Source organism: Cuculus canorus, chromosome 5 (genome assembly GCF_017976375.1).
Source record: "Cuculus canorus isolate bCucCan1 chromosome 5, bCucCan1.pri, whole genome shotgun sequence".
In the NCBI taxonomy this organism is placed as follows: domain Eukaryota; kingdom Metazoa; phylum Chordata; class Aves; order Cuculiformes; family Cuculidae; genus Cuculus; species Cuculus canorus.
Genome location: NC_071405.1, coordinates 14,765,528 through 14,779,772, shown reverse-complemented (window position 1 = coordinate 14,779,772; position 14,245 = coordinate 14,765,528). Strand labels below are relative to the sequence as shown.

The 14,245-nt window shown below is 41.7% G+C and overlaps 1 protein-coding gene across 8 annotated transcripts in view; it reads right to left on the bottom strand.

Moving 5' to 3' along the window:
• Nucleotides 1-14,245, bottom strand: part of ANO1 (anoctamin 1) — an 84,981-nt gene that overhangs the window by 20,041 nt on the left and 50,695 nt on the right. For 4 of the 8 annotated variants that reach the window (XM_054068342.1, XM_054068343.1, XM_054068344.1 and 1 more), the window contains exons 8-14: nt 13,399-13,464; nt 12,845-12,900; nt 10,980-11,021; nt 7,377-7,441; nt 6,697-6,831; nt 5,209-5,369; nt 253-335 (exon numbers count right to left, since the gene is read on the bottom strand). In XM_054068342.1, the coding sequence (XP_053924317.1) occupies nt 253-335; nt 5,209-5,369; nt 6,697-6,831; nt 7,377-7,441; nt 10,980-11,021; nt 12,845-12,900; nt 13,399-13,464 (608 nt within the window). The remainder of the gene's footprint in view (nt 1-252; nt 336-5,208; nt 5,370-6,696; nt 6,832-7,376; nt 7,442-10,979; nt 11,022-12,844; nt 12,901-13,398; nt 13,465-14,245) is intronic. The other 4 variants (XM_054068346.1, XM_054068347.1, XM_054068348.1 and 1 more) reach the window with 1 other exon arrangement.

The following is a 14,245-nucleotide window of genomic DNA, read 5'->3' as shown; positions in this document are numbered from 1 at the left end:
CCCAGCTAAATACTTCAAAAACAACTAGATTTTCTGGCTATACAATTATATTTCTATGGCAACAAGACATACTAATCATGTACCCTTGTTGTAAAAACCTCAAATGGCCCATGCAGAGGATTTTCCTTTCTTCTAAGTGATGGAACTGCCCCCAGAGCAGCTCCCTATGAGGTAACGTCTATCTGCTCGGGGGCAAGGAGCTATCAGTAATGCCACGGTGGAAATTAAAGAGTCAGAACCAAACGGACAAACCTCCTCCTCTTCAAACCCAGTCAGGTCCCACCTGTAGTTGAGACGCATCTGTTTTCTCTTCCAGTGTTCCATAAAGGTAGCAGCTGAAACAACATTTTTAACAATTATTTCAATATTTTACTAAAAAAGAAAAATCACATCAGCCTCTGGGGTCTGGGGAGGCAATAATGGCTGCGATCCACATCGCCTGCTCTGCGTCTGCAGGCTCTCACTTCCAAGATGTCTCAGCAGGTGCGGGATGGTAGCATATATTCGGCCAGGTTAACTTCATTTTTGTTGCTCTTTTATTCAACAGTAACATCTATCTGAGAAATACTGCTGAACAATGCTAGGAGCCAACCTTTCTACCTAGGCAAGCTAAAATAAAGGGCGTTTTAATGGCCACAGTTTATATAGAAAGATGCCTACAATTTTTTAAGAGGTGTAAGAAAGTCTGCCACCCAAAGCTATTTAAATATTTTTATGTGTGATTAATGATGTTGTTGGTCTTCATCTGCATATAATTCCAGCCGTAAGTCCAAACGAACCTGTGTTTTATCTATAAAAAATATGAATGACTTAACAAGCTTGTACTGCTGGTACAGTTATTCCCTCAAACATATCAAGATAAAGCATTTTTATATTATTGTAATTACATCCATCTAGCAGTCATAATGGTACGTTTAGCTCTCATCCTCACACCCAAACCCAAATATTCATGACAGTATGAAAGCTGCAGTTGGCCAGCTGTTAAAGAAGTCTTTAAGGGCTTTTATCATTAGAAACGCTGCCATCTTCTTTTTGATAGAGACAACTTACAGAAAAGAAACCTCATTAAAGCAATTCTTGAGTCCTTATGAATGATCTCAGTCTATATCAGTCTATCAGCCTCTGAGACCGAGCAAGTTCTCAGAGGACATATTTAGATACTGGGAATACACCAGTGCTGTATAATAAATAAGTGATTATGAAAGAGGCAAGTCTACCAAGAAATGGTGTTCCCAGGGGAGTTTCCCTGCAGTGATTACTAACAGATGTGCTCAGAAACACAGAGGCAGGGAGAGGGTAAGAAAGTTGAACACAAGGAAAGAACATCTTTGTGACTGGAATCAGGCTACGGTCACGACATCCATTTGCCTTCCAAGTGAAACACTTAGATGCAAAACTTATAACTGAGCCCCTTTACAACCCATAGGTTTCCTGTAAATTAGGGGTGACCATAGCTGTATCTTAAGAGGGTCTGTGTCATGGTCCTGGAATTGCCTCCCCTCTCCCTGCTGCCAGCATTTCTCATGCTGGGGTCTGCAGCTTCCACGTAGAGCAAGAAATACACAAAATGAAGAAGATGCTGGTTCTCAGTGCTACTATAAATCCTCCCGTGGCACTAACTTAGAGCAATGCAAAATGAAAAGGCTGCATCTGAAACACAGCCAGCTCATTTCAAAAGCCCTCAAGTGTGCCACACTTTCTGTGTGGCACAGTTTCTCATAGCATTCTGCTTAGGAAACTGTCAGCCTCTGGCCTGGATGGGCGCACACCCTCCTGGGTGAAAAACTGGTTGGATGGCCGGGCCCAGAGAGTAGTGGTCAATGGAGTTAACTCCAGCTGGAGGCCGGTTACAAGTGGTGTCCCCCAGGGCTCAGTGCTGGGTCCAGCTCTGTTCAGTGTCTTTATCAATGACCTGGATGAAGGCATTGAGTGTACCCTCAGCAAGTTTGCAGATGACACTAAGCTGGGTGGAAGCGTGGATTTGCTGGAGGGTAGGGAGGCTCTGCAGAGGGATCTGAACAGGCTGGACCGCTGGGCTGAGGCCAATGGGATGAGGTTTAACAAGGCCAAATGCCGGGTCCTGCACTTGGGGCACAACAACCCTATGCAGTGCTACAGACTAGGAGAAGTCTGGCTAGAAAGCTGCACAGAGGAGAGGACCTGGGGGTAATGGCTGACAGCCAACTGAACATGAGCCAGCAGCGTGCCCAGGTGGCCAAGAAGGCCAATGGCATCTTGGCTTGGATCAGAGACGGTGTAACCAGTAGGTCCAGGGAGGTTATTCTCCCTCTGTACTTGGCACTGGTGAGACCGCACCTCAAATCCTGTGTTCAGTTCTGGGCCCCTCACTACAAGAAGGATGTTGAGGCTCTGGAGCATGTCCAGAGAAGAGCAACAAAGCTGGTGAAGGGGCTGGAGAACAAGTCGTACGAGGAGCGGCTGAGAGAGCTGGGGTTGTTTAGCCTGGAGAAGAGGAGGCTGAGGGGAGACCTTATTGCTCTCTACAACTACCTGTAAGGAGGTTATAGAGAGGAGGGAGCTGGCCTCTTCTCCCAAGTGACAGAGGACAGGACACGGGGGAATGGCCTCAAGGAGAGGTCCAGGCAGGATATCAGAAAAAAAAAAAATCACAGAAAGGGTCATTGGGCACTGGCAGAGGCTGCCCAGGGAGGGGGTTCAGTCACCATCCCTGGAGGCATTTAAAAGACGGGTGGATGAGGTGCTCAGGGGCATGGTTTAGTGGTTGATAGGAATGGTTGGACTCAATGGTCCTGGAGGTCTTTTCCAACCTAGTGATTCTGTGATTCTGTGCCAGGTAGCGCCACCACTTTGCCAAGTGTACTTCCATTTCCATATTTCATCTGGGCCCATAAACATAAGTGGAGCTAAAACATTCCAAAAGGTTACTGTCCAGATGATCTTATCTGAATTCTCTGACATTTTTAATGCCATTTAATAACAAACAGCGCTGGTTATGGTCCATGTTTAAATGCTGAACCTCTGACCCAGGCTCAGTTTGGTGCTGTAGCTGTTTTAGTGCTTGTGAGTGGAGTTCTCCGGAGTGTTAAAATACCACCACCACACACAGCTAGCCTGGCCAAATGTTTGCTTACGGTAATACCCCTGAACTTGGGCTAATTTTCTTATTACGCTAAGGATGCCCTGGGTCACATGAACAGTTTACTTGGGTCTCCTCTGCCTCAACTCTTCAACTACATGAACCTAAGAAATTTCCCATTACACACAGAGGTGCTCACAAATGGCACTGGAGACTTCAACTGTGTCTACATTTGGAGACAGACAATTTGTGATAGTATTCATAAAAGATAAAGTGCTAAATTAATTAAAAAACATTTGATAAATCCTTTAGAAATAACATTTTCAATATTGCATATTCAAAACTATGTGGAGAAAGTTCTGATTTTCTCAATTCAGAAAGACCTTTTGAAACAACATTTATTTTATATGATATTGTATTACAATAAAATTTTATGTTGACCCTGAAAACTTGAAGAATTTCACATTCCATTCCAAAACTACCTCAGAAATTAAGCTTGACTATATTCATAGAGAGCATGGAAACTGGCTTGTGCCATTCTACCTTACTTTGCCCAAGAATGTAAAAAATGGATAGAAGGACCCATAGTTGTTTCCTAAGGAGAAGGATGCAAACAGCATTACTTTTGGGACAAGAGTATTTATTACGTGCCAAGATCCACGTGGGGTTCACAACAATGGTAAATAAGGGAGATCGAAACCTATACTTGACTCTCCGTGAGAGAATCAGGCTACTTAAAGTCTCAGACAACACATCCTGCTTTGGGGTATATCACATTTCTCCCTATATGCTACACAGTAAGACTATTTGTAAGAGAGTGATCCCTTCTCCCTGCCTATTAAGTTCAACATCCCCAAACTTCCCAGCTTTCCCAATGAACCTGCAGAGCTCCCAGCTCCCCACTGTTCTCAAAATCCCTCTGCAGGACCATCCTTATCCTTTTCCTTATGATATTTGATAATGAGCTCTTAGCATTGCATCTAAAACACAGTCACCTCAAATGGAGACCTTGGTCAAAAAGGCACTGCTCTAAATTGAATTACATTGAATTGTACTAAAATGAGTTCAGATTAATGTTAAATGTTAATGTAAAAATGGTTCTCTACATACTAGAACAAATAAAAACTTTGGCTATGGCTTTAGGATTAAATATAATAAAAACATGCTATTTGCTAACTCACAATCAGGTGTACAAGGAAGGGCAAAAACATCATCTTGGTGCTGCTCACATATATGCTGGGAGTACGTGGCTATCAGAATTGAAAGCTGGAAGGAATGATGCACATTTCCCCATTCTCTGTAGCTGTTCTGTGTAGGGCTCCCAGTTACAAACATGGGGGTTGGACCCGATCAGTTCCTAGTTATATTAACAGGCTCTCTTGGTCTGCAGTGAGAATGACAGGAGGATTCTCTCCTCCAGCATCCATGCTGGTACTGGGGGGCCCAAGCAAGGCGGTCCCCATGCCTCCTCCAGCAAGGAGGAGAAAAGCCCTCTATAACCATTCCTGAAGACATTCTCACAAAGCTTTCCTGCAAGGGCTAATATTTTAACCAAGTTCTGCAGACATGCCAAGAAAGCTTAAGTGATGCGCTCAAAGTACAGGGGCAGTCAGCATTGGAAAAAAAGACCTATAATGCCACAGCTTCCACTTCATGGGCTACACATGTGATGTCTGCTTGCTGATAAACTTAATTGCATCTCAGAGCACACTCAAGAATCAATCTTGGTTTGTCCTGAGACGCTAAAGGCCATTACACTTCCCTGCAGGGCCCTCCCTTAACCCCAGAAAACATTAATACATTTCTTCTATAATGTTCTAAAGTGGAAGCTGGCTCTGCAAATAGATTTTTTTTTTTTTGGCAAGCTAAGCAATCCTGTTAATGAAATTTTGACATAACCACGCAGCAGTTTTATGACAGATGCTTAACAATTTCATTTGATATTCATCTTGAACAACCCTTTGAATTTTAGCCTTCAGTCCAGAATATAAATTTGGGGGTGACAGTTTCATGGGAAAGAAGGAAAAAAAGAAGACAAGTTCTTTACATAATTAACTGCCTCAGTATAAATACACTGCTTTATCTTTCTGTTTCTTCCTGTTGTATTTTAAGTAATTAAAAACTTAACATGAAGGCATATATCCTCTTACCCCAGAGAGCCATGAAGACTGAGAAGAAGACAGTTGCAGGGTTATCAAACAGATGACTTGCACGAGCAGTCGCACAAGCGGAGCTCATCTTCCAGTAGCTGCATGTTCTGTCACATAAGGGACACATGGTGATATTGTTTCTCTGGTCACACATTTCCATACTGCAATGAAGCAACAAGATATGGAAAAAGTATGGTCAGTATGGCTTCATCTTCCATGTTCCAATGATCTTTGCTGCTCTGCACAGCACCTGTTTCTGGTCTGTAGGACCATCAGATTCTACCCTCACAGGGCCTCCCAGCTCTGTCTGTAACCTACACCACTGTAGGGGCTGAAATCCTTATGCAGGGTTGTTGTCTCCCTCCATCCCAGTCCTACTTCTATTCCAGGGAATAAGAGATAGCATTGTGAGAGGCATAAGGCTCTATGCTCTACTTCACAGTGAAAAATAAAGAATTAAAATCATTCTTGCTTTGAACTACCAACTAAAGCAATAGATAAGGTACAAGGGGACTGCTGAGTATGAAGAGACTGGAGTTCAACCAATCTATCTGCTGTGCACTCCATCTGTGAAATAACAACAGTGACTCTTCTTTTGACTTCCTTCAACTGTTGGAAGCAGAACAAAGCAATCTTAATGAACACAAAAGTAATGTGCTTTTCGGTATCCATTATCTGCTTTATTAACCCAGGGCTCATGGTTGTTGTATGAACCACTTAATTTTCATCTACAGCTGATGATGCATGCATGGCAAATGATGCAAAATTACAGGGCTTTATAATACTATAATACAAAACTTACTAAAAAATTAAAAATAGCATGACATCAAGATTTTGTTAATCTGACCAAAATTGCTTATTTGAGGCATGTGTAGTCTTGATTCATCTTTATGTCACACAATGCCCTCCTCAGCATTTTATGACGGGAAGCACTAAATCCTGTCATTAGCAGTATTTTATTGGTTTGTTTCAACATAATGATCTGAGTTAGGGAAAAGAAAACCACCTGAGAAACCAGCCAAAAATTATTTTCAGTACAGCAATACAAACTCCACAAGCAATATTAACAATAAACGCTAACGATTTAGAAATGCGCTGCAGCTCTGCTGCCCACTCGCAGCCCTTGGTACCGCTCCATCACTTACTTGATGCAGAAATCAGTGGGACTGCAAGCTCCCCAACTTCTTCCATCCATGTAGAAGAGGCTTAATTTTAAGCATAGCTTCCAAAAGATAAGGTGTGGGGTGTGAGGAGGTAAAGTGGTGGGAGCACACTGTACTCCACCAAGCACCAGCTGGAGAAGCCACAGCCAGGAAACACCAACTGGGGTGTCAGGCTGTGGGTGGCACAGGACAAGCCATAGAAATGGGCAGTCATACTTTCCCCTGTGCTCACCCTAGATAGTAGTAACAAAACATCTCTAGAGTAAGGTAGCTTTTAGTTTCTAGTGGCCTCCAACAATAGAATCTATTTATTTATTTATTTTACCTTGGTATATTCTCATCCACAGTTGCACAGCCATATAGGAAAACAATAATCCCTACAATCGAAGCTGGAATAAGCATTTGTGTATAAACTCCCAGCCACGCAAAATATAGTCCAATCTTCTCTCCAAAGTATTTTCTGAAAAACATTTAGAAAAAAAGAAATGAGAGAAATGTTTCCTATTTCTTAAAATATAACATGGCTAAAATTATGAATCGCAGCTGGATTAAGCATGGAGAAAGTAAGATCTGATGAACTGTGGGAATTGTTTTCTTCTCAGAGGACCCTCTTTCTCATGGTGCTTGGAGTCAATCCAGACATACAGTCACTATGAAAGCAAGTCAGTCCTATCAGTAATTTTTTCCCCCATGTTTCTGCTGTGTAAATTCGTATCTTTGGATTTTTTGTGAGCTAATCCTCATAAAAAAGAGCCTCGTTTTCTGCAAAGAGTCTCGTCTATCACCATGAGCAAACAAAATTCATTAAAAATACTTTCTCTGCAAGCTTTCACACTAGGTGGGATACACCAATTTATCTCCTTTTCCCCAGGGAACTTCCCATTGTCTGGAGTCCCTGGGATGGCACCAAGGGTGGCATCCGCTCAGGGACATCAGCATGAGCATCGCTGTGCACAACTTCAATGCTGCCCCGTGGAAACATGACATTAAGGGCTGAACTCTCACCTCACCAGGTCAATTGGCTGATATTTGTAAAAGACTCCATAGCTCGCCCACTCCTCACACAGGAGCTGTAAAACAGAAAGGCAAGGTGAAAGCTAAAGCACCTGCAGAGCTCACGCTGTGGATCCACTTTGTGGTTTCAACACAATCTGCCAATACACGCAGTCTGCATTAAGTATTAAAAACAGATTTGATGATTTGGCATGCTATAATAGAGTGATGAATTCTAGTACATTAAAAGGCTCTTCAGCAACTGGACCGATGAATAACTATAGCAGGGACAAGGAGGTTTTATGTCCTGATTTTATGATCTATAGATCTATATGATTTTATGATCTATGTCTAGTAGAATGAATGTGGCAGACAAATATGCTTTAAATTACAAGGCAGAAAAAAACTAGAATAAACTGGTTTGTTTTCATATGCAAACTATAATATTCAGCATCCATCAATAGGTGCTGTGCAGAGGAGCCTCAAAGGCTGCATTTAAGAGTTTTTCAGCTTTAAACTAAAAGAACATAATGATTTCTACTCATCTTTTTGGTTAGGATACGGGCCAAGGAAAGCAATGATCCGCATTAGTGATTTATAAAATTGAATCCCTCACAAAAATTGGTTCCTCTGAGACCTTCAGCTTATCCTTTACTTCAAGAAATATATAAATAGAGCTTCTCAGGTCTGATTTTTTTTCTTAAATCATTTCAGCTAACAGAGTGAACAAGAAATCAGCATATGTACAAAAAATACTGGTGAAGATGAACTGTGCTCACTGGTCACCCAGCTATCATCTCCTCTGTGGGACAGGGGGAAGAGAAGCTTTACATCTGCTTGTGAAGTCAGGTCTCCTTTTACTGCTTCTCTCCCTGCTTCAACCCCGTGACATGAACTTGGTAGCAGGATGTTCCTGGACCAACTACTGATATCTCACGGAGATGTTCTTACATCACCGCTGTTTTCATTAATTCATTTGGCAACAGCATCATCTTTTTCCTTAGATGTAAGAGCATGAACTGATTATTGTTGAGGTATTTCTTTATATCGAACATTCAGTAAAACAGAAAAAAAAAATAAAGGCAGAAGATTCCAGACCTTGGAACCAGCTCAGCTGTGGAAGAAACTGCGACAGGGAACTGAGACCTAGACCAGTTATCATTACGGGGGGGGCAACGTTATTAATCTTCTTCATAGAAGAACAGATCAAACAGGATGTTATTGCTTAAATCTGTAGGCTATTTTATCATTAGAAATTTGACATATGTCAGCCTCCTATATTTCTCCAGTGAAATGCAGCAAATGCAAGGGAGGGCAGACTGGCAGTCCTGGATCCATTCCGACCTCTCGCATTTTATCACAAAGAAGTTATACAGCAAACAACCTTTGTAGAGTAGCTTTGCAACTCTCTCTCCAACCATGAACACAAACTTTCCAATCTGACTCCCTGTATTTCTCACGCAAATGATTCAAGACATTCAAAAATCACAACCTCTTTAATTTTACAGAAATATGACATAAAAAAATATAAGTGGACTGTGGATTTTCTCCACTGCAACCCCAAATCATTAATCTTTATTAGTTTCCTTACAAGAGCAAGAGCAGAAATTGAAATCTAAAGACAGGCAAATTTTATTGTTATTCTGCTTTAGGTGTCTTTCAAACACATTTCCAAAAGTTTAAGGCCAGCCGATCCCTCTGGGAAGCAATTAATGACTCGGGACACCTCAACATCCATGTGCACCAAGTAAGACCCTTCCTTTTATTATTTTTTTACTTCATTTTTATAAGCTAAGTTTGTGCTGGAAATTAGATTCCTTTTCTATGATCTAAGCTTGTCAGGCATATCAGGAAAGTACTAAGCTAAGGAGATTGTGCATCAGTGCCATGTTTCAGTTCTATACAGTGCTTCAAATCAAATTTGTGGTTGAAGTACAAATGAATTATCTAATTTATCCTGACATTTATCAGCTTGATATTCAAAGCAAAGCTTCAAAGACATGGTTAAAGGAGATCAACGCCCTAGCCCTAAATATTTACATCATTTCTATGCCCCAAATCTTTAATTTTGTTGTTAAAAAAGGCAAAGCCAGGCCTAGCACTGGATTAGATTAAAGAAAGCTTCAAGATGCCAGAAAACACATGCCAAAACACACCAAAAGATTATTTGAGGGAACTGGAAGTCAAAAGCCAATGTAAACATTTCGAAACACACAGTGAACTTGTGAAACAAGAGAATTCGTGAGGTTTGAAAAGTTAGTAATAAAGATGATAATCCAGACAGTTTGAGAAAACATGGGCTTTCATCCTATTTTTGGTTGAGCAATGCATTGCCTAGTAATGAAATGACAGGTACGTGGTATTTTTAGCACAAATCAATAGAGGGGGAGAAATAACAGTTGCTGTCTTTTGATGAGACATTTGCACCTCAACGCCCAGCAGACCTTTACATTTGGGGACCTATTTTTATATGACCAGCTTAGAAGGCTTTAGATCTGCTTTTCCTACAGCCTGAGCCCACGCTGGCCCATGGCATTACTGTAGAGACATGACCATGAAACACACTGGAAAGGCAAAGTTTCAGCTCTGAAAGCCCAACATATATGGCACCCAAATGTAACAGCACCTAAATGAGAGAACTGGTCATAACCTCTCTATTTCAATTGTTGTCCGATACACAGAAAAAAAGGCCTGTCTTCTTCAGGGAACTGTGACTGGGAGCATGTCATAATTGCACTCTGAATTTAAGAAATCAACATTTATACAAAGCGTAGGAGTTTTGCTTTTTCTTATGAAAAGTATTTCCTTAGAATAATTCCTACTCTACAACGAACAGAGTCTTTCAGTACACAGACAACAAAACACAATTTAAACCCCAGACTTATGCGAAAAGTGAAGCGACGCATCAGTATACATCCACAGGGCAGTTTCTGGCTGAACAGTGCACATCAAAGCTTTGCTAAGAATGTCTCATTTCTGATAAATGTTCGATCTTTGCCTTTCCTCGTAACTTTTATGCTTCCATTCCAACTGCCACCCTCTCAATCCTGATCCTCACACTCCAGGTCATCAGCACATCATTTCAGCAAAGGTTGCAGTGCTGAGACTGGAGCTCACTGTGAAGTGAAGGAGGATTTATGTCAGATATGGGTACCAGGCTATGACTGAGCCTATTCTCATCAGAGCCGGCCTGAAATGACATCATTTGAACTTTACAAGGAGTTATATATAAATGCTGTCAATACTCCTACTAACATGGCAAGAAATGCATTGTTATCGAGCTTGGTAATTTATACATATCCGTACTGCATTCCACATTCAGGTGTTCAAGGCCAGGTCGGATGGGGCCTTGGGCAGCCTGATCTAGTGGGATGTCCCTGCCCATGGCAGGGGATTTGGAACTAGATGATCTTTAAGGTCCCTTCCAACCCTACCTAATTCTATGATTCTATTAAATTTAAACACTGGAAAGTCCTTCTGCACTTCTGTTGCTTAGCATTTCAGTGCCTTTTTGTGGTATTTCCTGGGAAATCTTGGCAAACGTCTAGATTCCAACAAGTGACTCTTCAGGCTGGGACTCTTGTGGATATGTTAACCCCCTTTATATCAACTTACTTTTCTGTCATTTGGTTCGACGTTTTCACCTTCATAGTCACCCTTTAAAAAAAGAAAATCTGCGTCATTCAGTGAGTCGCGCCCAGAGCTGCTACACATCTTGCATACCCATGTATCCCACTCACTTAATGCATCAAAAACAGAAAAAGCAATCTGTAAAATAATGCTGTATTTTAGGAGTTCATTTGTCATAGCACACTTTGTCTTCTGTCATCGGGCACATTAAGAAAGAGTAATAATATCTGTCACTGGGGAAAAAGGAATGAATAATTGATAAAGGTGGCCTAAAAATGTCAAGGGAAAGGATGCGGCATTGCCATGGTATTTGGGGTTCAGCTTAGTCCACTTGAAAGAGAAGAGACCAGCTGAGAGAGCTGATCTCTATCCAGACTTCAAACACTGAGGGCTGATTAGATTTGAGGGTTTAATTTGGAGCTATTTTTAAATATGATAAAGGAGTAAACTAAGACAATAAATAACTTAAATGCAAGACTATCAGTAGCTGTCTAAAGACGTGAGACGAGTGCTTGCAGAGAAGTTTATTTAACCTTCCTGGATTTCTAAGTGATATTGCTATAGTTTGAGTGTCTGACATTTATGATAAACATCAGGCAGATAAGGAGGCTGTTGTGGTCTCAGTTACACCAAGATAAAACACTCCTGGTCCCGTGTAAAACCAGTGCGAGTGAGGGGAACAGAAAACTAGGAAGGCACACTTCATCTTCACATCCCATGCTGGAAATCTGGCAGCAGGCTCAGCAGCCCTGGTATGCTCACACAGCCAGGACATTTTGAGCAGCACGACTGCCATGTCCTCTTGACATCTGTCAAGCCTTTCTGTAAGGGTCTAGCTAAGAGCACGTGTTTGTCAGTTCTAATTGTACCCTGAGCCTCAAAATAAAAATGTCATCAGCATTCAACTGCTGTGCACCTCTGGCAGAATGGGAATGTCCAGCTCAGGCATGAGTGCCACCAAAGTTCCCTACCGCTCTAATCTTCTTGATGAACATTATAGTTGAACACACTCTTAACATCTTACTGAACTGTTCCAAAGCAGATTTCATAAGTAGTAAGGTCTGCAGTCACATCCAGTCCCTGGGGAGGGGCTGTTCACAAAGGCTTGTAGTGATAGGATGAGCGGGGAATTGGTATAAACTGGAGAGGGGTAGGTTTAGTCTAGACAAGAGGAAGAATTTCTTCACCATAAGAGTGGTGAGGCACTGGCACAGGTTGCCCAGGGAAGCTGTGGCTGCCCCATCCCTGGAGGTGTTCAAGGCCAGATTGGATGGGCCTTGGGCAGCCTGATCCAGTGGGAAGTGTCCCTGCCCATGGCAGGGGGGTTGGAGCTAGGTGATCTTTAGGGTCACTTCCAACTCAAAACTATTCTATGATTCTAAATATGTTGCTTCAAATTCTTGCTTATGGTTTTTCCTCCAGTGACAACTAACTTCACAGCCACTGACATCTCTGTACTTGCAAAGGGGAGTCCAGGGAGATATGGATGAGGGAACTAGCCACTTGGTGCTTCTGGAATAGATATGTTTTCCTAGCACCGATGCCAGGGATCCCAGTAGCAGAAGGTCAGAAAATAGCAGAAGCATTTCATCTGCTAAGCCACCAAAACAGCACTTCTAATGTTATGTCCAAACATCACTGATGATAACCAAAGATAGAATAGAGGTGGGGAATTCATCAAAAGGAAGCAGGGTGATGAAAACCTGCAGATGTTACTGCAATCATGATGCAAGTGAAAAGGAAGTCAGGATCCAGAACACATCCTGGGAAGATGCCATTAATACATTAAACATTAAGGATTTCTTGGTGTCAGGTAGTAGATAAGTCAAATCTATTGCAAGATCACTTACATCATGCAAAGGATATGCAGCACTGTAAACTCCATTGGCAAGCAGACTGGTGATCCCTTGAAAATAAAGACATGACAGTTATTGACACTATCAAGGTTAGGCAGTTTCACTTTATCAGTCTTCCTGGAGATTTCCCTCAAAATAACAGTTTTTAAGTCAGATAACGATTTTTCTGCCATCTCATTCCTTTCCATGTAGTTTCATTTTTAATCATATAGGTTATTAAACATGACTCATTTTATAAAATGGAAAACTGCAGAGAGCAAGAGGAAGTCATATATATTTGAGAATCAAGAATTAGAAGCCAATGACTTGAAATTAGTCATTAAAATAAATTACATTTTCTGGAAAGTCAGTTTGATTTAACGGCAAGCCTGCAGATTTGAAAGTGTGTAGCAGAAGGTTCAATCATGAGAAGAATATGGCTGGAATTGATGGCATACGGGAACACGCATACACACGCATCATCCACACAAAGTTTTGAATTCAGATGTCAGATTGATTAGAGAAATTGTAGGGAAAAGCCTTTGCGAAGACCTTGGCATAATACTTACCATATTTACCACATTTTCGTCTTTTATTTAAAAGGGTAGTTTCCTTCTTTCTTCCCTCTCCTTTCCCTGTTTACACATCCGTTTGTTAGTGACATGCATGAGGCTGAAAGCCATTAATCCTTCATCTATAAAATGTATGCGGCATAAGGGACTTTGAGGAGTCCTGCCTTCCCAGGTGTGGCATCACTTCTTAACTTGGGGCCACAGTATGCACGGGTCGGGAAGAGTTAACATCTAAGTTTGGAGGAGCACAATGGCAAAGGGCTCTTCAACATGGCAGCTTGCTCTTGGCCGCACTTGGACCTTTGAAGGCTGTAGCACATAACTTCTCTAACGTTCTTGCTGCAGCTGCTGGCACTAATACAGCTCCTTCCAATTATGGAGCATTACCCACGTCTGAAGGTGTCGTATCATCCATGAAGATACATTTGGGGATGCAATGAAACAGTCTCTTTGTGCAAGGCTAAGCTAATTACTACTACTACTAGTAATAATAATAATAATAATGCCACTAGCATTGTGGAGAATTTAAAAGGACTTAGACGGCCTCTATGTTGCCCATCAGTTCATTGCTAACTAGACTGTGGGACTGGACTTGAAGGAACAAGGACTATGACTTCCTCCATCTCTGGAGGTGTTCAAGGCCAGGTTGGATGGGGCTTTGGGCAGCCTGATCCAGTGAGACATGTCCCTGCCCATCACAGGAGGGCTGGAACTAGATGATCTTTAAGGTCCTTTCCAACCCAAACTATTCTATGAGTCTAGGAACCAAGAAACAGCTTACTGTACGTTCACCAAGACATTTTTGATTGTCCTTAAATTGAGATATTTTTTAAGTTCATTAACA